General features: G+C 40.7%; 1 protein-coding gene across 1 annotated transcript in view; it reads left to right on the top strand.

Annotated features, from left to right (window-relative positions):
* The first annotated feature begins 1,409 nt into the window (after nt 1-1,409).
* Nucleotides 1,410-27,684, top strand: part of LOC145342299 (succinate--CoA ligase [ADP-forming] subunit beta, mitochondrial-like) — a 106,920-nt gene continuing 80,645 nt past the window's right edge. Inside the window, exons 1-3 of the mRNA XM_080187756.1 lie at nt 1,410-1,507; nt 8,779-8,953; nt 12,184-12,283. Coding sequence (XP_080043882.1) covers nt 1,436-1,507; nt 8,779-8,953; nt 12,184-12,283 — 347 coding nt within the window. The 5' untranslated portion in view covers nt 1,410-1,435. The remainder of the gene's footprint in view (nt 1,508-8,778; nt 8,954-12,183; nt 12,284-27,684) is intronic.

Raw genomic sequence — 27,684 nt, 5'->3', positions numbered from 1 at the left:
TGCCATTGCCATGGTTTGCAGATGGTGAGGGCAATTCTTGAACAGACCGTATTTGCATAGGTAAGATTGCTGGGGGGTGGGGGGAAGTACTTCTAGGTCCAGTGAATTCTCAATTCTGCTAGAGGGTAGAATGCTGTTGGTGAGGTAACTAAAGTGCATTAATATAATTGGATCATCCAAAGTAACCAACAGGGTGGATGACAGGTTGGGTGGGAGAAACAAATTTATGAAATGATATATCTGTTTTAGACATGTACTCTAAAATCAGAGAGAAGTTGGAATTTTCAGGCCGTCTCCCTCCCAATGCATGTTGGTCAAATAAAGAATGCATACTGTCTTTCACGAGTCTTTGTGTCAGCTGAGTTCAGGTCAATACATGAAATGAGAGGGAAGCCCCCAGAAAACCACCTGACACCATCTTTATGTAAAAGATCAGTCTGAAAACTATTTTATGTTGGCTCATCACCAAGTTGTCTAAATAAAATTGAGTGAGCTTAAGTGAATGAATTTAGATATTTGTATAGGATGAGGTAACAAAGTAGCTTCCCAAACATAATGTATTGGATTCTAGACTGTGCTGAATCCAAGTAATAGATTCAGTACAAAATCCATAAATATAATGAGTTTTGTCAAGTTGTTTTTGACACTCTATAGATCTAAATCAACCGCTGGAAGATATACTGAACAAATTAGCAGACAGCAAGGATGCTTAAGTTAGTCGTGGTTTTTCGTAACTGTCAATTTTAAAAGGAAAACAAAATACTGGTGGTGGAAAATCTGAAATAAAAGCAGAAAATACTGGAAAATCTCAGCAGGTGTGGCAGCGTCAATGGAGAGTGAACATTTTGAATCTGCCTGGAGGCTATAGTTGAAATTCTCACTTCAAGGTTTGGTTTTAGCTTCAACTTTCATAATATCTACAATACACACACACACACATATATATATACATATGTATGTGTGTGTGTACAACACATTAGCTCACTAGCAACATCCCTATTGAAAAATGCCACAAGACAGATGTCCAACATTGGATTTACCATTAGAAATATTATCCCATTGCAAATAAATCACGGTATTTAAATCAGAAACAGAAAATGTTTTGAAATCTCAGCAGGTCTCAGTGACAGTATCTGCTGCTCTCCCTCTCTCCCCTCAGGTGCTATCAGACCTGCTGAGATTTTCCAATATTTTCTGTTTTTGTTCTGGATTCCAGTATCCACAGCAATTAAATAGTGTATTTTTAATATTGAGAACGCCTCAATTAAAACCCATGTAATGTTTCTTTGTGGACTGTATTTTGAAATGGGAGGAAGTCAATAAGCTGCTGTCACGCCCCAGCTGGATCACCCGCAAGGGCGGGGCTGGGGCTTCAGGCGCGCCTGCGCACTACCCTCGGCTTCCGGCACGCCTGCGCACTCCGGCCAGGACTGTCATGGCCGCCTCTGTCCTCTGTCGGTTGTCGCTCGGGTCAAGCGGCAGAACCGCGGCCCGCTCCGCCTGCAGGGTAAGGATTAAACGGCACGCCGGCGGGCAGGGGTCCTCTCCGAGGGAGGAGTGGGTGGGATTCGGGAAGGAAGGGAAGACCTCCTCAGTCCCAGGTTTCTGGTCTGGCGGATAGACTGGGACGCTCCCCTTCCCTGTTCACCACCACCGCCCCCCCGAGCAAGGGACAACCTGCCCCGCCCACCAGCGCCTCGCCCCGCCCCGCCCACCAGCACTTCGTCTCCCATTCTCCTCCCCCATGCAGCCGAACCACTGTTCTCCTGATCAACATGGGCCCTAAGAAGTTTCACAACACTAGGTTAAAGTCCAACAGGTTTATTTGGTAGTAAAATCCACTAGCTTTCGGGACTCTGCCCCTTCGTCAGGTGAGTGGGGAGTTCTGGTCACAAACAGGGCATATAAAGGCGCACACTCAGTTTACAGAATACTGATTAGAATGCGAGTCTTTACAGTTAATCAAGTCTTAAAGGTGCAAACAGTGTGAGTGGAGGTAGCATTAAGCATAGGTTACAGAGTTGTGTATTGTTTCCAGACAGGACAGGGTAAGGATTAAACGGCATGTTGGCGGGCAGGGGTCCTTTCCGAGGGTCAAGTCATGGGGTTACAAGTATTATGACATGACCCCAAGATCCAAGTTGACCTTCACAACGCACGACAGCGCAGAGTCGCCGAGGAGAGAATGAAAGCCAAGTTCTGCACACGTTCCGCAACGGGATCTCTTACTCCTGTCTTAAGAGAATACACATCTCTTTAACCTATGCTTAATGCTATCTCCACTCACATTGTTTGCACTTCTAAGACTTGACTAGCTGTAAACACTCGCATTCTGTAAACTGAGAACGTGCCTTTATATGCCTTGTTTGGGACCAGAACTCCCCACTCACCTGACGAAGGGGCAGAGCCCCGAAAGCTACTGGCGTTTGCTACCACAAAAAACCTGTTGGACTTTAACCTGGTGTTGTGAGACTTCTTACTGTGTTTACCTCAATCCAACGCCAGCATCGCCACATCACAACGTAGGCTGCCCAGAGTCATGATGTGGAGATGCCCAGAGCGCCAGGCAGATCCTGGACCCTAATGAAATCCTCATGATCCAGAGATAACTCCTCATTCCCAGAGATTTTGGCTTTTAACATTGATCTTCACCTCTAAGCTTCCTGTAAAGGTCACTGGACAGGATGATTGCTTTGATACTTGTGTTTTGTAACATGTTCTGTATCCTAAATCTCATCAACTCCCACACAGCTGTCATCCCTGACTTGGTGACCTGCATTGGCAACCAGTCTGACTGCACCATAAAATTCTCATTTATATCTTTAAATCCCTGCATGGGCTTTGCCTCCCTCTGTTGCTGTAAAGTCCTCATCCCTACAACTTTTTTCAATTTCTGCACCTCTCCAAATCTGGCTTCTTGTCCATCCTTCACTCCCTTTGTCCCAACATTGGTGACAGTTCCTTCAGCTATCATCCTAAGATTTAAAATTCCCAATGTAAATATCTGTGCCTGTACACTTCTCTCCCTTTCTTTAAGATGCTCCTTGAAACATACGACTTTGAGCAGGTTACCCTCATCTGTCCATTTTTTGACTCATTGTGAATTTTTGATTGATTATGCTCCTGTAAAAGACCTTACAATATTTTGTTTGGTTAAGGGTGCTGTACAAATGCAGATTGTTTAGTCATAGGACAGCTGTGGTTTAGTTTATAGCATACTCATCTGAATCACAAGGTTATGCATTCAAATCTCACTCAAATGTTTAAGCACAAAAATTAAGGTTGACCCTCCAGAACTGAGGCCCAATTGAGCTGCATGGGTAGAAATGAAAGATCTCAAAGCATTTTTTCTTTAAGTTTATTTATTAGTGTTACAAGTAGGCTTACATTAACACTGTAATGAAGTTACTGTGAAAATCCCCTAGTCTCCACATTCCGGTGCCTGTTCAGGTACATTAAGGGAGAATTTAGCATAACCAGTGTACCTTACCAGCACATCTTTTGGACTGTGGGAAGAAATCAGAGCACCCGGAGGAAACCTGCGTAGATACGAGGAGAACATGCAACTCCACATAGACAGTGACCCAAGCTGAGAATCAAACCTGTTCCCTGGTGCTGTGATGCAGCAATTGCTAACCACTGTGCCATTCAGAGAAGTGCAGGAGGGCTACCCCTGGTGCCTTGGTGTCTGTTTGCAAATTGGTTGTCGTGTTTTCTACACTTTGAAAATGTCTTCATTGACCGTAAAGCACTTTGAGACATGCGCTGATTGTGAAAAGCGCTATACAAATGCATGTCTTTTTTCTTTTATCAAGCATGTTTACTTTATACTTGAATGAGAGATTAGCTATTGAATGAATTTCTGTTGACGGATTTCTGTATGCTACAAATTAAAGGGTAGCCAGGTGCTGTGTAGTTGTCTTAAGTTTGTTCAAATTGAGATTTATTTTAACCATTGCACAAGCCCTTAATGCTAATACCTTATTTCCGCATTGAGTCATAAATCTGCTTAAAGTCTCTGAAATATGCACAACATCTTTTGCTTTGCTCCAGTTCTTTCCGACCATATTAAAAATTCCACTCATTTAATACAGGCATTGCTGACAAGGCCAGTTTTTATTGCCCATCCCTAGTTTCCCTTGCAAAGATGGTATGGAGGTACTTTCTTGAATTGCTGCAGTCAGTTTGGTGGGGGTGTTACCACAGCATTTTTCAGGAGTTCTGTCGGGTTTTGGACTTTATACTAAATCCCAGAATAAGCAAATTCTTGTCGAGGAATAACCTTATTGCCAAAAATGCTAATCACTAAGTTTGAATGCAAACTAACAATGTTTATTCAACAGCAAAGATTACCATTTAACACAGGGTGGCACAGTGGTTAGCACTGCTGCCTCACAGCTCCAGGAATCTGGGATTCGATTCCTGGCTTGAGTCACATGTTTGCATGGGTTTCCTCCCACAGTCCAAAGATGTGAGGGTTAAGTGCATTGACTGTGCTAAATTATCCCTTAGTGTCCTGGGATGTGTAGGTTAGAGGGATTAGCGGGATAACACCTGGGTGGGATTGTTGTCGATGCAGACTCGATGGACCAAATGGCCTCCTCCTGTCTTGTAGTGTTTCTATTTCCATTGCATTAGTTGACATGTAGGCACAATATCCACGTTTAATTTGTGGTGGTCTTTCTGGATGCTGGGACTCCTGGAATCTTATGTTGTTGGTTGCTTGAACCTTGACTCATGTCTCATGACACCCCCAGAAATTTCAACTTAGTCAACTTAACTGTAACATGCATACAAACTCTTTTGCAGCTTGATGATCTTAACTCTGGTTTCCCCAAACTACTTTAACTGCGGTCACTTTTAGTCACCTTAACGCTGAAGGTATATATTTCACAGCTGCTTGCTGGATGTTTTTTTCTCTCTCTTTCAATCTATACACTTTACAGCTGCTGTGGAGTGTTTTTTCTTTCTCTCAAGCTGGAAGCATCTTCAGAGTGTTCACTCCTTAAGACAATAACCTTTTGTTCTATTACTGCATTTTAATATGGATCTTTATACTGAATTCTTGCAGCAATCTCCACACTGAATTATTTTAGGCACTTCTGAGTTCTTATAAGAAATATAAGAACATAAGAAATAGGAGCAGGAGTAGGCCATCTAGCCCTTCGAGCATGTCCCGCCATTCAATAAGATCATGGCTGATCTGTTGTGGCTCAGTTCCACATTCCCGCCCTCTCCCCATAACCCTTAATCCCCTCTCTTATCAAAAACCCATCAACCCGCATCTTAAAAATATTTAGCGAGGTAGCCTCCACCACTTCAACGGGCAGAGGATTCCAGAGATTCACCACCCTTTGAGTGAAGAAGTTCCTCCTCAACTCCGTTCTAAACCGCACCCCCCCCTTTATCTTAAGGCTGTGCCCCCTAGTCCTACTATCCTTTCTGAGCGGGAAGAGTCTCTCCACCTCTATCCTATCCATCCCATTCATCATCTTATACATCTCAATGAGATCTCCCCTCATTCTTCTAAACTAAAAATGACAGATCAGCCATGATCTTATTGAATGGCGGGGCAGGCTTCAAGGGCTGGATGGCCTACTCCTGCTCCTATTTCTTATGTTCTTATGTTCTTAACTCTAACGAGTACAAGCCTAGTTTATTTCAGCCTCTCCTCATAGCTCAACCCCCTCAACTCCGGCATCAGCCTAGTAAACCTCCTGTGCACTCCCTCCAAGGCCAAAATATCCTTGCTTAAGTATGGCGCCCAAAACTGCACACAGTACTCCAGCTGCGGCCTCAGTAATGCCCTATACAGCCGCAGCAAGATCTCCCTACTTTTATATTCAATCCGCCTCGCTATGAAGGCCAGCATCCCATTCACCTTCCTGACCACCTGCTGCACCTGCAAGCTGGGTTTTTGCGACTCGTGCACAAGGACCCCGAGGTCCCTCTGCACCGTCGCCTGCTGCAGTTTTTCGCCACGTAAGTAATAATCCTTCCCACTGTTATTCCTACCAAAGTGGACCACCTCACACTTGCCAACATTAAATTCCATTTGCCAGTTCCTGGCCCATTCGCCCAGCCTATCTAGATCTTTCTGCAGACTCTCCACACCCTCCGCACAATTTGCCGTTCCACCAATTTTGGTGTCATCAGCAAATTTCGACACCATACACTCGGTTCCCTCCTCCAGATCATCTATATAAATGGTAAATAGCTGATTGCTACTTCACAGCGCCACAGAACCAGATATGATTTCTGGCTTGGGTCGCTCTGTGTGGAATTTGCGTGTTCTGTCTGTGTGGGTTTCCTCCAGATGCTCTATAGTAGTTAACTGTGTGGCAATGTCTGACTCAAATACTAATTTCCTAGGAAGTGTCTTACTCCTAATGGTTCTGTCCAGATAAATGTCCAATGACAAATGCTATGCATGGCAAGTGCAACTATCTTTGTGATTTTCCCCTATTTTTATATCTTTTTTGCAGGCAACTTTGCAATATTCTGTGAACCTGTGTCAATGCAACTAATAACCTCTAACCAAATATTTGCAATTCTTAACCCAAGGGAAATGTGTTTCTGGTTTCTCTCCAACAAACTAACCTTAGCTTCCATCTTTTAGTTATAATTCTAGCCCTTGGCTTAGGCCATCCTTCTAGCCAATCAGTATTGCAGTACAGGCTTCTGTACACTGAATACTGTATGTGTCCTACCCGGCTGTAACTCTACATGATAACTCATAAAGTCACATTTCAGCATTTTGGCACTTCGTGATGTGTCAATTTAGATTTCTTAGCATTCCGATGATACATGCAGATGAAGACTTTTTATCACAAAGCTTACATTCAGTACAATTTGATAATTCAGGTTGGGAGGTATTAAGGCCGGTCATTTCTGTTTAAACATCCACAACTTGTTGAAGGCAAACTTATTTTCCATCCCTTGTTTATCTACAACTGAGGAGTATTGTAGTTTGTGCCACCGTGTTGTGAAGCAAGTTAATGACTGGGCAATTTCTGATCTTTCTTGTCCTCCTCATTGCTGTCACTTTCCAAAGCTGAATGAATTTTCCTGCTCTGTCGTGTGTTTAACATAAAATAATTTCAATTGCAATTTAAAATATCTTTGAATGTACAGTAAGTCAAACATCTAGAATTCTGCTGCCCCCTGTTCTAAAACATACTAAGTCCTGTTAGTGAACATATCCATTATTAAAATTTTCCTCCTTGTTTTACAGTCCTTCCATGGCCTTTCCTGCACCCTGCGCCCTCCTCCAGCCCTCCAAGTCTCTGATATAACTAGGGTCCTCCAATTTTAGCCTTTTGAGCACCCCTGATTTTAATTGCCCCAGGATTGATGGATGTGTGTTTTGTCTGGGTTTCAAACTCTGCAATTTACTTTCTAAACCTCTCTCTCTTTCTTCTTCAGGATATTTCTTTAAAATCAGCCTCTTTTGTTATGTACCCTACTATCTCCTTATGTGGCTTGGCATCTTGACAATGTTCCTGTGAAGTGCGTAGGCTGTTTTGCTCTGTTAATTGTGTTGTATAAATACATATTGTTACAGCTTGTTTATGTTGATAGTGCCATTTTGATGACTTATTTATATATATATTTACCATATGTGTTTGATTTTGTTTTTGTTAGTAATTTTCATTTAAGCAAACTTGCATGATAAGGTCAAGCTTGGTGATATTGTTACTTTCTTTTCCATGTTAAAACACTTACAGGTTGAAATTTGCTCTTCAAACAACTGCTGTAGGAACCTCTTGAGCTGTTTTGGCAACTGACTTCATCAAGGGGAGAGCCATGCACAGAACTGTTTGACATATTCTAAACTCCTTCTCTGGTTCCATGTTCTTGGATTCCTTGCCACTAGCTGCTGATCCAATTCCTCACGAGGAACTTTGGCAAAGAGGCATGCACATGTGAGGTTGATTGCCCTCAACAGGTCACTATATACCACAGTCCTTCTTTTCTGCCCCTTTCATGCCAGGCTGAAGGAAACAAGAGTTCCAAACCACAGCATGAAACTGGGCATGCGCCATTTTCTATATTCAACTTAACCTCCACCGTGACTTTGCTGTCTTTGATGGAGGATGAGAAAGATCAAAGCTCCTTTCTCCCTTTTCTTTGTCTGAAGAATCTATTCATCTTTTATTTTGCTTCCCACCTTCCTTCTTTTAACTTGCCCCAGACATATTGCCTTTCTAACTTTTCCCAAAAAGTAAGCTGAATGCCTCAAGTGTATTACTCTTAGATACACATGGCAAATAATTCCCCTTGCTATAGAACAAGTAGACAAGCAAAGACAATGAGCAGGGTGGGGTGGAGTGATTTTGGTTCAAGAGAAAGGGGGTACAAAGTGTGGCTGTTGTGTTTAATTGATGTTTGGCACTTGTGCGTCACAAAGGTGACTTCAGGCAGTATAAATACACAGTCAATTGAAATGTCTGACAAACTTACATACAATTATTATTTAACACACACCATCCTCCTACAATACAGAAAGATAACGAAATGAGGTAGAAACAATTACAATCTGGATAGAATAGTGAGCTCCTCAGAATAAGTTTCAGATTAGAATTAACTGCAAGTTCAGGCAGTTACCCTTCGAGTCTTCTTCTGTTTTGATGATATGATGCAAACCTGAAAAATTAACTTTGTTTCTCTCTCTGGCAGACCCTGTTGAAAATATCTAATGTTTTTCATTTCTTATTATAGTTAGTACATTATATTGCAGCGATCCATTACTATATCTGCTTTATTTTCTACTTCTAGATTTTTGGTGGATCCCTAAATCTAGTTGGAAATGAAATTCAGCAGCAACAACAAAGAAATCTCTCTCTTCATGAGTATCTGAGTATGGATTTATTGAAGAATGCAGGCATACGTATCCCAAAAGGGCAAGTTGCCAGTTCAGCTGATGAAGCCTTCAGAATTGCCAAAGCATTAGGTATGTCATTCCCCATCTATTGACAATTCAACATGAATCTGAAGATTTAATAGTGTTGTTTATTTAAAAAAAAATAAGTTTAGTTCAGGCTTTCAGAGCCAAATTCATGAGAAGTCTTATTCTGCCTTTTTGACCATCCTTTTGATTGGCTTTGACTTCAGTGTCATAGAACTTGGAAAAACTTAGCTAAAGAGCATTGTATTTCAAACTGTTAATATTCTGTTTTTGTTTTGTTCGTTAGCTAGTGAAACTTCCAGCTCTGCCTTTTTTTCAAATAACAAGCGACCATCTGTTATGGCATAGACTCGGGGCTGAATGGTTGAGTCCTATCAATTTGTTTTCACTGAAGTTCTCTTACCTGTTGTTATATTGTTAAAAGAGCAAGCTATCAAAGGAGCTTCTTGTCATGGTATTATCAATTGAGATGCATCTTTTCAATGGATCCCACTATATTCATAACTTCACAGGTGACCCAGTGAATGTAAGCACTACCTGATATAGTATTAAGCCATACAGAGTTAAAGTTTGTCAGTCCAGTCTTAATAACAGGAATATGTGAGGAACTGAAATTGGCTTCTGCATTTTAGTCTGAAGACAATGGTTGCCTTATAGATTAAACTTTTTTATCTGCTGACTTGCTGAAATGTGAATATAGGCGGTTACTATATAAACAGCTTTTCGTAATAGATATAGACAACAATTGGCATTTATATAGTGCCTTTAAATGCAGAAGAAAATCATCTCAAAGAACATCATAGGGGTAGTCAGGAATTGGGCATTAAGTCACAAAATGGAAGTTAGGTGGGTGAAATTTCATCTGTCCAACTTCCTGTGAGAGAAATTGCAAGAGCTTGGAGGGTAAATTGTAGTCCATGCAGTGCTTCTTCCCCCACGGGCGTTTTGGGACATGGGAGGAAGCAAGGTGTAAGTTGTCAAAGCCCTAACCTGAGAAGAAAGTGTTGACTGTATTGGAGAGGTCGCAGATGACTGCCTGTCATTTTGTCTCCATTCATCCCTCCTCCCATTGCCCCATCAGATGTAATATGTAGCTGCTCTCCTTGACTGAGTTAATGACCCTGTCTTTGCATCTATTTGTCTAGCTCTCCTTTGCTTCCTACATTGTTCAGATTTCTTTTGGTAGCTGCTAATAGAGTATTGTGACCCAGAATAAGAAATTATGATTTATCTTTTCAAACACATGAAGTATAGAATTTATTTTGCATACATGACAATATGACGCTCTTTAGGGATTTAAACAGAATGAGTAGAGAGAAACTGTTTCTAATGGCAAAATAATTGAAAACCAGAGGCTGCTGATTATAAGGAAATTGGCAAAAGAATCAGTGGTGACATGGGCAAAAACCTTTTTTTACACACTGTGTGTTTAGAATCTGGATGAACTGCCTGAGTTTGTAGCGGAGGCATGTTCAGTCATGGCCTTTAAAAGGCAATTGGATAAATAACTGAGCGGAAAAAATTTGCAGGGAAATGGGGAGAGGACAGGGAAGTAGGACTAGCTGAGTGGCTCTTGCTGACAGGCTGAATCTTCTTCTTTGCTGTATCCATTTATGATTCCTGTTTTATGATGAAAAGATAGATGTGAAAAGATATCCACAAATCCAGCTGTTTTCACCAATGCCAAACTTTGGCCACTGGGTGTTCTGATTGAGCACACAATGATATATGTTCAAAAATGTGCTGACAACAGGAAGTGAGTAAATCAACATGAACATAAGAAACATCAGGAATGATTAATGGCTGTTCTCCCAACATTGCTCCTCCTTTTATTGTTTCCCAATATGACATCTAGTCGTTGCCACCTCCATGGCTTTGTCTCATATCAAATTAGTTTAAACATTTCTCCCTAAATGTTAGCACATGTGGCAGAAAGTACGTATGTTTTCCTTGGCATCAAAATATGTTTTAAAATCTTTGCATTCTTATTATATTTTGGGAGGAGTGGGCTTTGAATCTTTATTCAGAAAAGCTCTGGTGTACTAAGCCAGTGGAGGAAGTTACACTTGGGCTGCTGGCATGTCCCTTGTAGCTGGTTTAAGTGTAATAGTCACAGACACATGGAATTGGTCACTTTGCTATAGTTCATGAAAAGTGGGGGAAAATAGAGAGAAACATCAGTGTTGAATTTAGAGAGTTAGGAAATCTTTGCAATTCATACTTAGAGTAGAACTTAAATTAAAACTTACACGGAGAGACCTTTTTGATTTGGGTGTAGCAGGCATTGCATACGACAATTAATTTTTTTTTGTAATGTCATGGTTTAAACTTTGTTGCATTAATTACTAATTATTGAGTATCAGCAGGTTTTTTCCTGTGGAAACCATAGATCACTAACCTTGAATGGAGTGTTCCTCTCTCAGTCTACGTGTGCTTAAGTTGCATATTGGCTGGTCAGTAATTCCAAATATGAATTTTGTAAATGCCATAAATGGTGGAAGGGCTTCTTCCTAGGAATATCATAGTATAATTTGATTTCAGTATTTTGTTCATAGGGTTACATAAGAAAATGCTTTCTTAAATTAACTTCGCTAGGTTATCTCTGGATGCAGATTAGGTTAAGAAAAGGAAAAAGCATGCAAGACATGAGAGAAGCAACCAACAGTCCTAATCATCTTTATTTTCAGCATAAGGAAATGGGTTAAAAAAATCCTTTAGGTGAAGGATCATCTTCCCAATGAGACCTTAAACCCTGGTCCCATCAGCTGTCTTGGTGGACGTCAAAGTTTCAATGCGCTATTCGAAGGAGAGTCGATGGGCAGTTCTTCCATTGTTGGCCAATATTTTTCCCTTGATTTTTATCTCCGTGCTGTTTGTGAGGTTTTACTGTCTGGAAATTTGTTGCCATGTTTCCGATAACAATGAGTGCACTTCATTGACTACAAAGTACTTTGGGTTGTCTTTGGATCATAAAAGGCACTATATAAATGCAAGTTCATTCTTTTTCTTTCTATTTTTGTGTCATACATGGTTGCATTTAACTTAAAATGCCACTCACAATTCTTTAATATTGTGTTGGATCTCCTTTTTCATCAGCTTTCAAGTGCATGAGTGACTAACTTCACATATTTACACTTGAAATGTATCAATTGTGAATAAATCCTGATCAGGGACTAACTCTCCCCTTCCTCTCTTCTTCACTAATCTCCCAGAAAAAAACACAAATGTTTGCACTTACAGAACTGAGTGAAACATTTAAAATTTTGTTCCAATAGGGTCGAAAGATGTAGTAGTGAAAGCTCAGGTTCTTGCTGGTGGCCGAGGCAAAGGAGAATTTGAAGGTGGTCTAAAGGGAGGAGTGAAAATCGTTTACTCGTAAGTCTGGTAATCACTCGTCCTTATTTGCCTTTTAGTGATCTAACTGCTATGTCCTTGTACATCTGGATATATTGTTACACTCTTTTTTTTCTCTGTGATAGGTAAGAAATCCACTTACTAGGTTCTCTACTACTGTCTCCTTCGCTAGTCAGTTCCACTCACAATAAGATTGCCTTTATTGGCAATCTCGTAAATGGGGCCCAAGCCATTTGCTCACCATGCAAGCATGATGCCGGAATAGGGTGCATTAAAGCTGTCCTGTGGAATAATGGTTACCCTAATCACACCATTGTTCACTGTGCATCTCGTGCACTTACAAATGGGCCTAAGGCCATCAACTTTGGGCCTGAAAAGTTCTGGACTACATCAGATTACTCTAGAAGGATAAGGTCTCCTGAATGTTTGAGCAACAGGTGAAAGCTAGCCTTTTCATGCTGTTGCTGTGAGGTAACAACGTAAGTGATAATTTCCACTAACAGGATGCTGCTGTCAAGCCAAAAAACCTTTTGCCTACCGTATGAATGTAATGTGGTCTATGAATTTCAATATTGATGCAATGCCAGATGCGCAGGTTATACGTCCCCACGATTGATGGAACAGCATGTCTTTTCAGCTGTTTGCAGAATACTAAGTCAACCCATGTTAGTAAAACTCAGAACAGTATGTCTAATGTTAGATGTGATTTTATGATTGAACAGTGTCTGCAGTTCAAACAAAGTAGAAAAAACGTACATTTGGAAACATTTTTGATTTGGATGCAGCCAGTGATAATTGATTGTTTGCTTTGTCATGTTGTGATTTAAATTTTGTCGCATTAATTATGCACGCATTGAGTATCAGCAGTTTTTTTTCCTGTAGGAACCCTAGATCATTGACCTTGAATGTGGTGTTCCTCTCTCAGTCTGTGTGAGCTTATATTGCATGTTGGCTGGTCATTCATTTCAAGTATGAGCTTCATAAATGCAGTAAATGGTGGAAGGGATACTTTCTGGGCTTGTTATAGTTTAATTTGATTTCAGTTCTTTGATTGATAAGAGTTATATAAGAAAAGGCTTTGTTAAGTTGCAGATTTTAGGTTATCTTTGGGTGTTGATTAAGTCCAAAAAAGAAAAAAGCACTCAAGACTTGAGAGAAGCAACCAACAGTGCTAATGTGCCTGTCTGATGTGCAGGCAATGAGGTGAAAGCCAAGGTGATAATCTACAGCTACCCCGTCAGATCACCTCAAAAATACCAATAATAGGTTTAATATCAATAGGTTTGCCACACATGTATGAAAACATTGGGAACACAGAAGACCAGAAACTATGTAAAACATGTGAAACAGTGTTGTAGAAGCCAGATGAAATCTTGCAAAGCACAGGGTATACCCTAGCAAGACTAGCTTGAGAAGGGTAAAGTCAATGTAGAACATTAAACTGGAGCAAACCACATCGAACACACAGCGATGAAGAATGCAATCTGAAAAGAATCAACTGCCATACACCGCCAGCAAGTCCTGCTGCTGAGTTGCCTTTATTTTGGCTGAAAATGGACTAAAATGTTTTTGAATAATGTTATAAATGAATGAAACAGAGCCCTTTAGAATGGGATAAACACTCAAATAAAAATGGAAAAGGAACAAAGTTTTACTTGCAAAACTACAGACCTATAGGTGCTGGTTAGGTGCATTGGCCTGAACAGGCGCCGGACTGTGGTGACTGGGAATTTCATTGTAACCTCATTGCAATATTAATGTAAGCCTTACTTGTGACTAATAAATACACTTTTTTTAACTGTACTTTACCTAAAAACACAAGTGAGATTTGAGAACACCACACTCCCTTACTAGATAATCAAAGGAAGCAAACTATCCTCAGAGAAAAAGCCCTTAAAAGATTTTAAACTGAATCTGGATCAAAAGTGGAAGGCTGAATTAATAGAAAAAATAGAAAAACTGGATTAAAATGGATAGGAATAGAGGGAAGAACAGAGTTAAAACCAAAGTGGTTTCTGAATTGGGCCATATTTTAAGGGAGCTTTTTTGTATACAGTGATTAATACAAGCTGGTAACTGTGAACAGAATAAGAAAATAGGAGAGATGAGGAGGCAAGAATAATGTTCCATAATTGTCCAAACAGGACTGTCATTGCCAAAAAATAAGTGAATCTAATAGATAAGCATATTAATATTGGTCAACCAATATTAATGCAAAGAACCTGGCAAAGCAAGCCACTTTTTCAGTTTTGGTCTTTCCAAAAAGATTTTACGAATGAGGGTGTTTTCTATTCCAAATAAGAGGAAATCCATTGATCAAGCGACTTTAAAAATATTTTGTAATAAAAATAGGAAAAGCCTGACATAAATATAAACATTTAGGTAGAATCAAAATGACAGAATTGATTGTAATAATCAAGTGATCTGAACTGCACTAACCAATGGGGAAAGCCTTACTAACGTTCTGGCAAAGGCCTGAAGTTATACTTTCCTTCACCTCCTTCGTTATCCACGGCTTATTACCTCTCCTCCTATGGTCCTTTTTAACCATTGGAATAAATTTCTGCTGAGCACCAAGAAAGATCTCCTTAAAGATCCTTCACTGCTCCTCAGCAGACCTACCTTCCAATGTGCTCCCCCAGTCAACATTCGCCAATTCTTCTCTCATCCTTCCGTACTCCCCTCTGTTCAAACAAAGGACGCGTGTCCGGGAACCCACTTTCTCCTCCTCCATCTGCACCAGAAACTCCACCATACAATGATCACTCTCCCCAAGAGGATCCTTCACCACAAGGTCCCTAATTCTACCCGCCTCGTTACATCACATCAGAAGAGTTTTGCCAGTATCTCGTAATCCATGTTGAGCAGAGAAATAGAGCAGCAGGAGCTGCATTCAACATCCTTAGTCTTTTTCAGTGAGACGTTTGCCTGATTTTAAGTAAAAGGAAGGTTACCATGAAAAAGCTAAGCAAGGGAGACAAACAGGAGGAGAATATTTTATGAAAATCAACAAGAATAAAACCATTGATTCCTGAAACATTATGACTTCATTGCAATTTCATGGCTTGGTCTATTTGTACATGTGAGAGGAGATGATCTAATGCATACCTTTTAACAAAGCTCAAGGTTGGGATATCAAACTTATCAAAAAATGAATGGAAACTAGAATTGTCTGCAACTTCAGAAGTGGGGTGGCATGGTGGCACAGTCATTACCACTGCTGCCTCACAGCGCCAGGGACTTGGGTTCAATTCCTGACTTGGATCACTGTCTATGTAGAGTTTGCACCAGTTTCCTCCCACAGTCCAAAGATGTGCGGGTTAGGTGGATTGGCCATGCTAAAGTTGCCCCTTAGGTTCAGGGGGAGTAGCTAGGGTAAATGCATGGGATTGTGGGGATAGGGATTGTGGTTGGTGCAGACTCCATGGGCAAAATGGCCTCCTTCCGCACTGTAGGATTCTATGAACATATGGTAGAATAGAAAGTTGTAAAGTGATTGTTTATACATTTCGGATCTAGTGTAGAAGTACCAGGTTCAGTTCAAATCTGTTTGTAGCAAGTCTCACAACACCAGGTTAAAGTCCAACAGGTTTATTTGCTAGCAAAAGCCACTAGCTTTCAGAGCGCTGCTCTTTCATCAGGTGAGTGGGATTTCATTCACAAACAGGGCATATAAAGACACAAACTCAATTTACAAAATAATGGTTGGAATGCGAGTTGGAATGTTATTTATTTTGTGAATCGAGTTTGTGTTTTTATATGCCCTGTTTATGAACTGAAATCCCACTCACTTGATGAAGGAGCAGCGCTGTGAAAGCTAGTGGCTTTTGCTACCAAGTAAACCTGTTGGACTTTAATCTGGTGTTGTGAGACCTCTTACTGTGTTTTCCCAAGTCCAGTGCCGGCATCAAATCTCTGTGATCGGATTAAAGGTCGCTGACTTGTGAAGTTGGTGAGAAATAATTTTACTGACTTTTTCACCATGCTTGTTATACTGTTGTCATGATTTCAGAAAATGTTGCTCACCCTAGTTAACGGATAAAGATCAAATTGTACCTGTAAACTGAGTCTTTCTTTATAAAGTCCAGAGTTGGAGCAGAAGCGTTGTGCTGGTTAATTTGGAGCATAAGGTCAGCTAATTCAGGTAGGCATTTTGAGCACTGCTACTCATCCTTGCAATATAAGAAATAATCTGACTACGGATATAAACCTAAATAGTGGACATAGTTACATCAGTGGTCATATTGATGCCTAAGAAATTCTGAGAGGAGATAAAATTTCATAAATTTTTCAGAGAGAAGAGCAGGATCAAAGTGCTAAATATGTTGAGATTTTCAGAAAACCATAGTTTCATCAATTGGGAGGCATCCCCAACACTGGCTTTCCCCCAAATGAAAGGCTGAACCCATCCCCCTCTTTATAGCTCGGTGCTAAGGATAACTCAAAAGAACTTGGGTGCAAAATCCCCCCACAGCAAAATAAAACATGAATATCATCTCCAGTTACAAATATCAAATAGCCCAGTAATAGCATTAAATCGTCATAGTGAAATTGTTAAACACAATTAGCAACGCCGTAATCAGAGTCCTTCAACCTTTGTGGTTGCTGTTAATATCGTATTACCATCAAACATTCAACGTTAGTAATATGTTTGGGCAGCTGTTGAAGGGAAAACAAAATTTTCGGAAAGAGAAAAAGAAGCTTCCCACAGTTGAAATCTGATGGTACGTCGACAGTCATCACAGCCAATTAAACAGATCAGACAGTCAGTCAGGAGCAATGTTTCAATTAGTATAGCCCTTCGCTGATTCTGGATCAGGAATGTTTTCTGAACGTGGATGCTATTTATGACACTTAATCTGACACAGTAGAACAAGCTAAATTTTACTTCCAGGCATTGCAGTTAGAGCCATTAACCTCCACAAAGACAGCTTTTTTCCTGGCTACCGCTACAGTGAAATCCAAAAAAAATTCTGTTTCCTTTGCAGAGCAGGATACCTTTCTGTTTAGCCAGCTGCAAAATCTCCTCGACATTATAGTCATGGAATTGAATGATGAAAGGCCCTGGTCTCAGCCTGGTTTTCGGCTTGGACTGCATGCAGCTCTATGCTCTGTCTTTTTTTTCTCAAGATGGTGCCAGGGTGAGGCAACTTCTTGCAAGCTGTGCCCAGTACACCTTCTAATTCTATCTTTTACTCTCATTCTATGCTTGTAAAACTTTATTCTAACTCTTTTAAACACTACATTCTGCACTCATTTCCTTCTGTATGAACAGTATGCTTTGTATGGCACACAAGAAACAATACTTTTCACTGTATGTTAATACGTATTACAATAATAAATCAAATCCAGCAGTGACAGTGCAAAAGGTGGCTACTTGGCACAACAAGTCAGCACTGACCACAATCCCAACCAGGCCCTATCTCCATAACCCCATGCATTTAGACCCTAATTAGGCCCCCTGACACTATGGGGCAGTTTAACATGGCCAGTACACTTAATCCGCACATCTTTGGACTGTGGGAGGAAACCAGAGCACCTGGAGGAAAGTCACACAGACATGGAGAATGTGCAAACTCTACACAAACGGTGACCCAAGCCGAGGATCGAACCCAAGCCTTTGGCGTTGTGAGGTGGCAGTGCTAGTCATTGTGCTGTTCTTAAGATCCATCTAATTTTCCTTCCACTATTTTGATTGTGGCATGACGCAAGAATAACAGAATTGTTAGGTATCCATGTCAGTCAAACTCCATCAATTAGTTTACAATAACCCATTGTATAAGGCAAGGAAAACGCCCAGTGGAAAGCTTCGGGAACCACGGGTCCAAAGTCTCCTGTTTCTCCTAAACATGATATTCATGTTTTACTGTAGGCTAGCATGCAGGTGTAGCTAACTATTCGGAAGGCTAATGAAGTGTTAGCCTTTATCGCAAGATGATTTGAATACAGGAGTAGTGAAGTTTTGTTTCAGTTGTATAGGAGCTTGTTTAAATTGCATCTAGAGTGCTATGTGCAGTTTTGGTCTCCTTGCCTCAGAAAGGATCTCATTACCATTGACAGAGTGCAACAAATGTTCACCAGTTTGTTCCGGGGAAAGCAAGACTGTCTAATGAAGAGAGATTGAGGAAGCTGGTCCTCTGTTCTCTTGAGTTTTAAGGAATGAGAGGTGGTCTCATTGAAACCCACAAAATAGTCGAAAGAATAGACAGGATAGATGCAGATAAGATGTTTCCCTTGGTTGGAAAGTCCAGAACTAAGAGGCAAAATTTCAAAATAAGGGGAATGCCATTAAGGACCGAGATGAGGAGAAATTTCTTTACAAAGAAGGTGTGAATCTTTGGAATTCTCTACCCCAGAGGGATGTGGAAGCTCAGTCACCAAGTATGTTTACATAAGAACATAAGAACATAAGAAATAGGAGCAGGAGTAGGCCATCTAGCCCTTCGAGCCTGCCCCGCCATTCAATAAGATCATGGCTGATCTGTTGTGGCTCAGTTCCACTTTCCCGCCCTCTCCCCATAACCCTTAATCCCCTCTCTTATCAAAAACCCATCAACCCGCGTCTTAAAAATATTTAGCGAGGCAGCCTCCACCACTTCAACGGGCAGAGAATTCCAGAGATTCACCACCCTTTGAGTGAAGAAGTTCCTCCTCAACTCCGTTCTAAACTGCCCCCCCTTTATCTTGAGGCTGTGCCCCCTAGTCCTACTATCCTTTCTGAGCGGGAAGAGTCTCTCCAGATTGTTCGATTTCTTACTAACAATAAAGTAAAGGGTTATGGGGTACACTGTGTAAAAGGCACTGAAGTATCTGATCAGCCATGATCATTTGAATGGCAGAGCAGGCTCGATGGACTGAATGTCCTACTCTTGTTCCTATGTGTGTTGTCGTAGAAGAAAATTGACTCTTCAGCCTGCTAACAGTTAATGTTGCTCTGATATTTTCTTTGACGGAATTTCTATGTCACATCTCAAAATATGGCCTGATTTAGTTTGAAGGTCACCACACCCATTCACTTATTGTAGATAAGCCAGCTTGTTGATTTACATTTGGCTTTATCACACTAAAGTTTCAGTCAGTCCACCCCAGTAAATGATCACACGTGCAAGTCATAGTTTGCACAATGCAGGCTTACAATATTAAGTCATCCTGCTATCATAGGACTGGAAGCTGAGCAAACTCCGGATTGTGAGACATGGCATCCACTTATGGGAGGAACTGGTGAGAATGAACCCTCAAATATTTAGAACAGATTTGAAATTATTGTTCTTACCAAATAATCATAAATGTGAACTTTTGCTGGCAAATTGATCCAATAGTAAGAAATCTCACAACACTAGGTTAAAGTCCAACAAGTTTGTTTGGTAGCACAAGCCACTAGCTTTCAGAGCACTGCTCCTTCGTCGGGTAAGTGGGAGTTCTGTTCACAAACAGGACATATAAAGACAAACTCAATTTACAAAATAATGGTTGGAATGCGAATCTTTACAGGTAATCAAGTCTTAAGAGTACAGGTTACAAGCACAAATTGATCTAAAGCAAAAATTCTGGCTAATTTGCCCCGAAGTTGTGGGTGGTATCCAGTCTTGTCTGTATTGCAGCACAAACTTGGCATTGACCTTGAGATTTCTATTGTAAGGTTGAGTACCATGATAACTTTGCAATTATGTGTTAAGAAGGAACTGTGCCCCCCCCCACCCATTTGTTCTTGCTCCATTGGAAGAAGTTAATTTGTTCCATTATCCAGGGTCTTCTGAACCAGTTGTGTTGCCAATTTAATCCTCCATCTTTTGACACTGAAGGTGTAAATTTATTGTGCTAAAACTATTCAATCTTTAAATGGTTGTAGTAGGTATTATGCGTGGCTGAACTTCATCAAACAGATGGCTGAACTCTTCCATTAGATTCTTGATCAGGGATTTTGTAAAGGTTTTGATTGTAGCATCAGAATTTCAGCTTTATTTGTTAGCTCCCTGAAATGCCACTTGGTGGCAGCAAAGAGTGAGCAAGTGACCTGTTTGACAAATCTCTCTGATGGATGTAGATAGAATTTTGAGTTTGGCACCATGTATTCTTCTGAAAATTAATAATGAATTGTGGAGTTTACTTGCAGTCATTTTATTTGAAGTCTAGTTGATTTAATGCTCCTTCCTAATGTAATTGATAAAGTGAATGATTATTACAAAGCCTTAATGTGACATTTCAAAAACCAACTCTTTGATACTATTAAACTCTGTATTCAACAAGCTATTGTTGGCCATCTGATTGCTTTCATTTACTCCTTAGAGTAGTAATGTTTAGTCTATAGGATATTCCATAAAAGTCATAATGCAATGATAATCCTGGTGATGCACAAGTTGACTTGAAAAGAGTTCTAAAGGAGGAATGAATTTTACAACTTGATCTGAAGATTGGAACAACTTGTATGCTTTTCCAATTTAACCTAACAACATTTAACTGTTTTGTATATGATTGCTAGCTATTGCATGCATGGCCAAAAATTGGGTAAAGTATGGTTATTCAAAAATATTGTCTTTAACCAAACTAGTTTCAGTGTAGATGTATGATGCATTTCTGTTTTCTTTACAGTCACAGCGGCACGGTTACAGTGGTCAGCACTGCTGCCTCATTGTGCCCAGGGCCCGAGTTCGATTCTTGGCTTGGGTCACTATCTGTGGAGTTTGCACATTCTCCCCATGTCTGTGTGGGTTTCCTCCAGGTGTTCCGGTTTCCTCCCACACTCTGAAAGACATGCTGATTAGGTGCATTGACCCGAACAGGCACTGTAGCGTTGTGACTAGGGGAATTTCACAGCAACTTCATTGCAACCTTATTTGTGACTAATAATAAATGAACTTTAACTTTAAAATGTACCATTGCAAATCTGTTCTCAGTCAGGACCACTAGTATTATTCTGCACATCAAGGCTAATGTTTTCAATAAGCCTAATCTAATTCTGTGGTAAGTTTGTCAAGATGTAGAAGAAAGCAAAAGCTTGATGTAATTTTAAGTTTGTGCTATTAAAATAATGCTAAACGGATGACCTTTTAGTAAAGCATACATATATTTTAAGTGGCTCAGTTTTGCTTTTGCATGAGTATTTTGGGGTTCTTGGCACGTGCTGAAGGAAACGACAGACAATAGTTTTGGGTTGGGGAGTTCAGTTTCTATTTTTATCCAAGATGATTTGAAACTGAAACAGGGGAGGAAGATTCACCTGAACCCAAAGGAGAGACGGCGTCAGCCCCACCCTCCTAACCCTCTTTCCTGCAGGGCAATGCTAGCGGTCCTTCCTGCAGAAAATTGTTTATCAGACTGCAGAATAAGAAATGGACACTGGCTTTCCCCAAGGTCAATGCTGAAAGAACAGTTATTGTTAAGAATGATTTTGATATTGGAGTACGGAATTTCAAACTATGCTGACAATACCAGCCTTGGAGATGTGGCAAGCAATCAACTGCAGCAGCACGTAGGCTAACAGAATGGGCAGACAAGTGGCAAATAAAAGTGTGATGTGATGCATTTTGGCAGAATGGATAGGGTGAAGTAAAATACTCTAGTGGCAGAGTTTTAAAGAATGTGCAGGGACAGAGGGACCTAGAAATTTACATGCATACTTCTTTGAAAAGGGTGGGGTATAGCAAAGTACAATGGATCATAGGCTTCGCAAGAGAGGTATTGAGTACAAAAGCAGGGAGGTTATACAAAATCTTTATAAAGCCCTAGTTAGGCTGCAACTAGAGCTTTGCATCCAGCTGTGGTTGCCACATTTTAGAAAGTGCTGAGGTGATTTGTCAGAGTGGTTCCAGCAATGTTGGAATTTAGCCAGACAGTTAAGTTGGAGAAGCTGAGGTTTTTCTCCTTGGAGAAAGGGAAATTGAGGGGAGATTGGATATAGAGGTGTGTAGGATGATGATTAGTTTAGATAAGGTTCCATTAGCTGCTGGTTCAAGGGCTAGGGTCACGGATTTAAATTTGGGGCAAGACATACTGAGGGTATATGAGAAACAACTTTTTACTTAGCGAACGATAATGACCTGAAATGCGCTGACTTTGAGGATTGGAAGCTGAGACAATCAACAATTTTAAAAGGAAATAAGATAGGCATGTGAGGGCAATAAACTTGGAGAGCAGTGGACATGGAGCAGGAGAATGGGATGGACTGGATCAGTCTATTGAGAGCTGAGAAGTAAATGGGCCAAATGGTTACCACCTGTGCCATATGACTCTGTGGCTCCATAATGTAACCTCGGAATCTTTTCGTGAAAATGAGATTTGTAATTTGTTTAATGTTTGTGATTTAGTTATATTATGTCTTAAATACTTTGATCCAGAGAAAGAATAGAATGTAAGCAATTTGTAACACTGAACAGTCGAGTACAGTTTTGAGAAATTTATTACAACCTCCTGTCAAGTAAAGTCAGAATGGTAATCGTTTCACAGTCTCAATAATGTGAACCTTTCAGCTGTGAGATTGAATGTTTTCTGTAACATGCCTGATACTAGAGGATTCTTAATGGTGAACTAGTGAGTGCTTAGGTTGTTACTTGTAAGTCATGTGAACTTTACATGTCATAACAAACTAAGCTTTTCAAACTTTGTTTTTCATCAATGGGAGCTTGCAGAGTACAGTTCATCCAAAAAAAACTGAATGTGTCCAGTTTAACCTCTGTAATCTTATCGACCAAGTCTGAATTCATAATTAATTCAGATTAAGGTGATTGGCAAGAAAAGCAATGGTGACATAAGTAAAAACTTTTGCATAAAGTAAGAGATTAAGATCTGGAATGCATTGCCCGAGAGTGTGGTAAAGGCAGATTTAATCGAGGCATTCAAAAGAGAATTGGATAATTATTTGAAGAGAAAACAATTACATGGGTGCAAGAAAAGGTGGGATGTGGGAGCATGAGAGTCGTATTTGAAGTGGGCTACCACAAACACAGTTTTTCGAATGGTCTCCTGTGCTGTTGCCATTCTTTGTTTATTCTGTTTCATGGTCAAGGCCTGGCAGACTCATTTCTAGTGCCGCCACATGTCATACTTTAGGTGTTTTGAACACTTTTATTTATTCCTGTGAAAATACAAGAATGTGCCGAGGATGGCACTCCTTTTGAACTTTATGCGCGGGGAGAGGACCAGGGTATAATTGTTTGCTTTCAAGTCAAACAAAGCAGAAATGTATGCTGTAATCCTTCTATTGTAGATGTAGAACCCTTGACTACTATTGTTCGAGTGCTGGAGATTTTTGTTTAATATAGGGGAGAAAAAAGCTTGTTTTTTGACCCTACAATTTTGCTCATCTTCACTTAAGGATGCTGAATTATATAAGGGTCAAATTCCATAGATGACACCATGGCAATTTCATCGCTCAGTCCAATACTGCCAGAATTGAGACCTGCTTATGTGCCCTTTTCGCTGGGTGCTCACATTAGCAACATGTGAGGACCCAGCCTGAGTTTCTCCCTCTCATTTCCTGCTCCCCCACCAATCTGCGCGCACAGCATGGAATTGTAAACGTGACTGTAGCACCTAACACTGCACAGACTGAGGATCAAGTTAGCGATCTCTTTGGACTTGATGTGACATTGGATGGCGAATCCAGTAACCTGGCCATTGGGAAGGCTGTTGGGTTTTAAAGGTTGTCTAGAGTGGTACCTCAGAACTTGAACTTTATCAAATTGAGTTTAAATAAGCTAAAAGGATAAATGGAAATTCTGTTGAAGAGCAGAACTTTTCCAAGGTTGGCATTCCTGAAAGAGAAGTCATGATATGGAGTTGCTAGCGTTGAACTGGGATGGGCACAGTAAGTAGTCTCACGACACCAGGTTAAAAGTCCAGCAGATTTTATTTGGTAGCATGAGCTTTCAGAGCACTGCTCCTTCTTCAGGTGAGTGCCTGATGAAGGGGCAGTGCTCCAAAAGCACATGCTACAAAATAAACCTGTTGGACTTGAACATGGTGTTGTGAGACCACTGGAAGAGAGGTGTTAGTGAATTCAAGTTTTCTGCTGAAAGGTTATCAGCCTGAAACATTAACTCTTTCTCTTTCCACAGATGCTGTCAGGCCTGCTGAGCATTTCCAGCATTTTGTTTTAATTTCAGATTCCCAGCATCTGCAAAATTTTACTTTTATAATTTTAAAGTAAGTTTTTTTCCACCAGTTTCAGCTCTGCTGTTGGGCTGCTGCAATATCTAGTTTTCCCACTGGGTGGAGATGTAAGAAATGCTTACAATTGAATGGTATTCTGTTATCTTACCTACTTACTGGCAGTTTGTGATATTCTTCCAGAGGTCTTGGACAGACGTGGCAGATATTTGTAAAAATGTGAGGTTATCTACTTTGGTAGGAGAAACAGATGTGCAGAATATTTCTTGAATAGTAAGGGATTAGAAAATGTAGATGTACAAAAGGACCCGAGTATCCTCATCAGTAAGTCACTGAAGGCTAATCTGCAGGTGCTCTAGGCAATTTGGAAGGGTGGAATATTGGCCTTTATCTCAAGAGGGCTCAAGTACAGGCATACTAAGGTCTTGCTTCAACAGTTCGGAAGCTTAGTTAGACTGCAGTTGGAGGACTATGCGCAGTGTTGGTCCCGTCACCTCAGAAAGAATATTATTGCCATCAAGGGAATGCAATAAAGATTCATCAGGCATATTCCCAGGATGGCAGGACAGTCCTGCAAAGACAGATTAGGGAAACTGGGCCTGTATTCTCCAGAGTTTGGAAGAATGAGAGGTGATCTCACTGAAACCTACAAAATACTTAAAGGGATTGACCAGGTAAGATGTTTCTCCTGGTTGGGGAGTCTAGAACCAGGAGACACAATCCCAAAATAAGGGAGCAGCCAATTTCGACCAAGATGGGAAGAAAGTTTTACTCAGAGGGTTGTGGATCTTTGGAATTCTCAATCCCAGAGGGCTGTGGAAACTTCGTCACTGACAGGGTTTAAAGTAGAGATTGATAGATTTCAAAATGCCAATGATGTAACGAGATATCGGGACAGCGTGGGAAAAAGACATTGAATTGGATTATCAGTCATGATCATACTGAATGGTGGAGCAAGTTCGATGGGTTCAATGGCCTACTTCTGCGCCTATGTTACTGTGAAGTGTTTGTGTTCCATTACTGAACACTGGTTGTAATGGAACACTCTAGACCCTGTACAGTGCAGATCACGCAAGTCAAATGTCCTGTTTTCCTGCTGTTTGTGGAACGCCACACAACTCTCCAAGAAACTCTGTTTGTCTGACTCTGAGCTGACTCCATCATTGGTGGATACTAAGCTCTAGAATTCCCTTCTTTAATCTCTCCATCTGTTTGACCTCCTATAAGGCTTCTTGAAAATCAGTTTTCTGACCAAATTTTAGTTGCCTCCCCTAGAATTTCTTCGGAGTCCATTTTTAACTGTTAAAAAGATGTTTTTCCACATAAAATGCACTATTCTGATAATAATAACCTTTTTGATTTGCATAACCTGGTCAGGAATTTCTTTTTTTGATTATGCCAGCAAAGTAAAATTTGACATCTTAAAGCTTTTTGGGCTGTTTTATTACCCATCCCTGACTGTTCTGATGAGTTGCCAATGGTGAGCTGTTGTCTTGAACTTGTTGCAGTCCATATGGTGCTTAGCTATTTGGCACAACTGACTGATCACTTCAAAGGGCAGTCCTATGTTGAGATGTGACCTACAGTTATGTGAAGATGAGACAGGATAATGATGGTAGGATTTCTTCATTAAAAGATGTTCGTGAACCAGTGTGCTATTTTAAGACATTCCAGCATCTCCATGGTCACATTTACTGATATCAACTTTTTATTTCCCGATTTAAAAGAAACTGCCATGGTAGCATTTTAATTTCAAGATTAGTTTAGGCTGGTAGATTTAATTATTTTAAATTGCAGCACAATTGTGGGGCCTTCACACCAGTTGGGAATCTCTAGTGTGGAGTTGGGAGTCATGTGATATGAACCTCTAGCTGGGAGAGCTGGTTGTATTGTCTAGTTGTGCTGTGAAGCTCAGTCTTGACATGTTCCATCTACAAAGCAGCAGCCTAGAAATGCCTGGCCCCCAACTACATTGTTTCTACTTCACCTTCTGTATCATTCCCTACAGGACTAATGCATTTGTGTGCCTATTCTCCTGGAAAAATGAATTATGTAACATAAGTTCAGCCATCGAACCTCTGTGAAGGCATTCACTATTGGACTTTGATTCTGGACTCTGAATACATGTGACACCATAGTACTTTGCTCTGGTTTTTGTCCTGTAAATCTGAGTTAAAGTAATAGTGCTTTATAGCACAGAAAGAGAACCTTTGCCCTATCATGCCTTAAAGTAAAGTTTATTTATTAGTCACAAGTGAGACTTACATTAACACTGCAGTTAACCCACTGTGAAATTCCCGTAGCTGCCACAGTCTGGCGCCTGTCAGGTCAATGCACCTAAACAGTACGTCTTTCAGAATGTAGGAGGAAATCCACACAGACACGGGGAGAACGTGCAAACTCCACGTAGACAGTGACCCAAGCCGGGAATTGAACCCTGGTCCTTGGTGCTGTGAACTAGCAGTGCTAACCACTATGCCACTGTGCCAGCCATTAAGTTCCTATCTATTCTAATCCCATTTTCCAGCATTTGGTCCATAGCTTTGTATGCTATGGTGTTTCAAGTATTCATCTAAATGCTTCTTAACTGTTGCGAAGGTTCCCACTTCTACCACCCTATTTCCAGATCCCCACCACCCTCTGGGTGAAAATGTTTTTCCTCCAATCCTGTCTAAATTTCCTGCTCCTTACCTTAAATCTATGCCCCGAGCTTATTGACTTCCCTACTAAGGAGAAAAACTTCTTCCTATCTATATCCCTCATCAATTTGTACGCCTTAATGAGGTCCACCTGAACCTCCTCTGCTCTAAGGAAAACAGTCCCAGTGTGTACAGCCTCTCTTCATGGCTGAAATTCTCCAGCCGAGGCAACATCCTAATGAATCTCCTCTGCACCCTTTCCAGTGCAATCACACCTTTCCTACAGTGTGGATATCACAACTGCACACATTACTCTAGCTGAGGCCTAACGAGCGTTTTATATAGTTCCATCATAACCTCCCTTATATTCTGTGCCTCATTGTATATCCTCTTGCCTTGTTCGTGCTCTCAAAATGCATCACCCCACGCTCTTCAGGGTTAAGTTCACTTTGCCACTATTCTACCCATCTGATCAGCCCATCCGATTCATCGTGTAATCTAAGACTTTCCTCCTCGCTATTCACCACATCATCAGTTTTCATGACACCTGCAGACTTGCTGATCATACCCCTCCCTACATTCGCATCTAGATCATTAATGTACACTACAAGCAGCAAGGGATCCAGCACCAATCCCTGCTGTACGCCATTAGACACAAGCTTCCAGCCACAAAAACAA

Source organism: Carcharhinus amblyrhynchos, chromosome 4, assembly GCF_965287045.1.
Source record: "Carcharhinus amblyrhynchos chromosome 4, sCarAmb.v2.hapA, whole genome shotgun sequence".
Taxonomy (NCBI): Eukaryota; Metazoa; Chordata; class Chondrichthyes; order Carcharhiniformes; family Carcharhinidae; genus Carcharhinus; species Carcharhinus amblyrhynchos.
The sequence above is the reverse complement of the archived record's forward strand: the minus strand, read 5'-3'. Positions and strand labels throughout refer to the sequence as shown.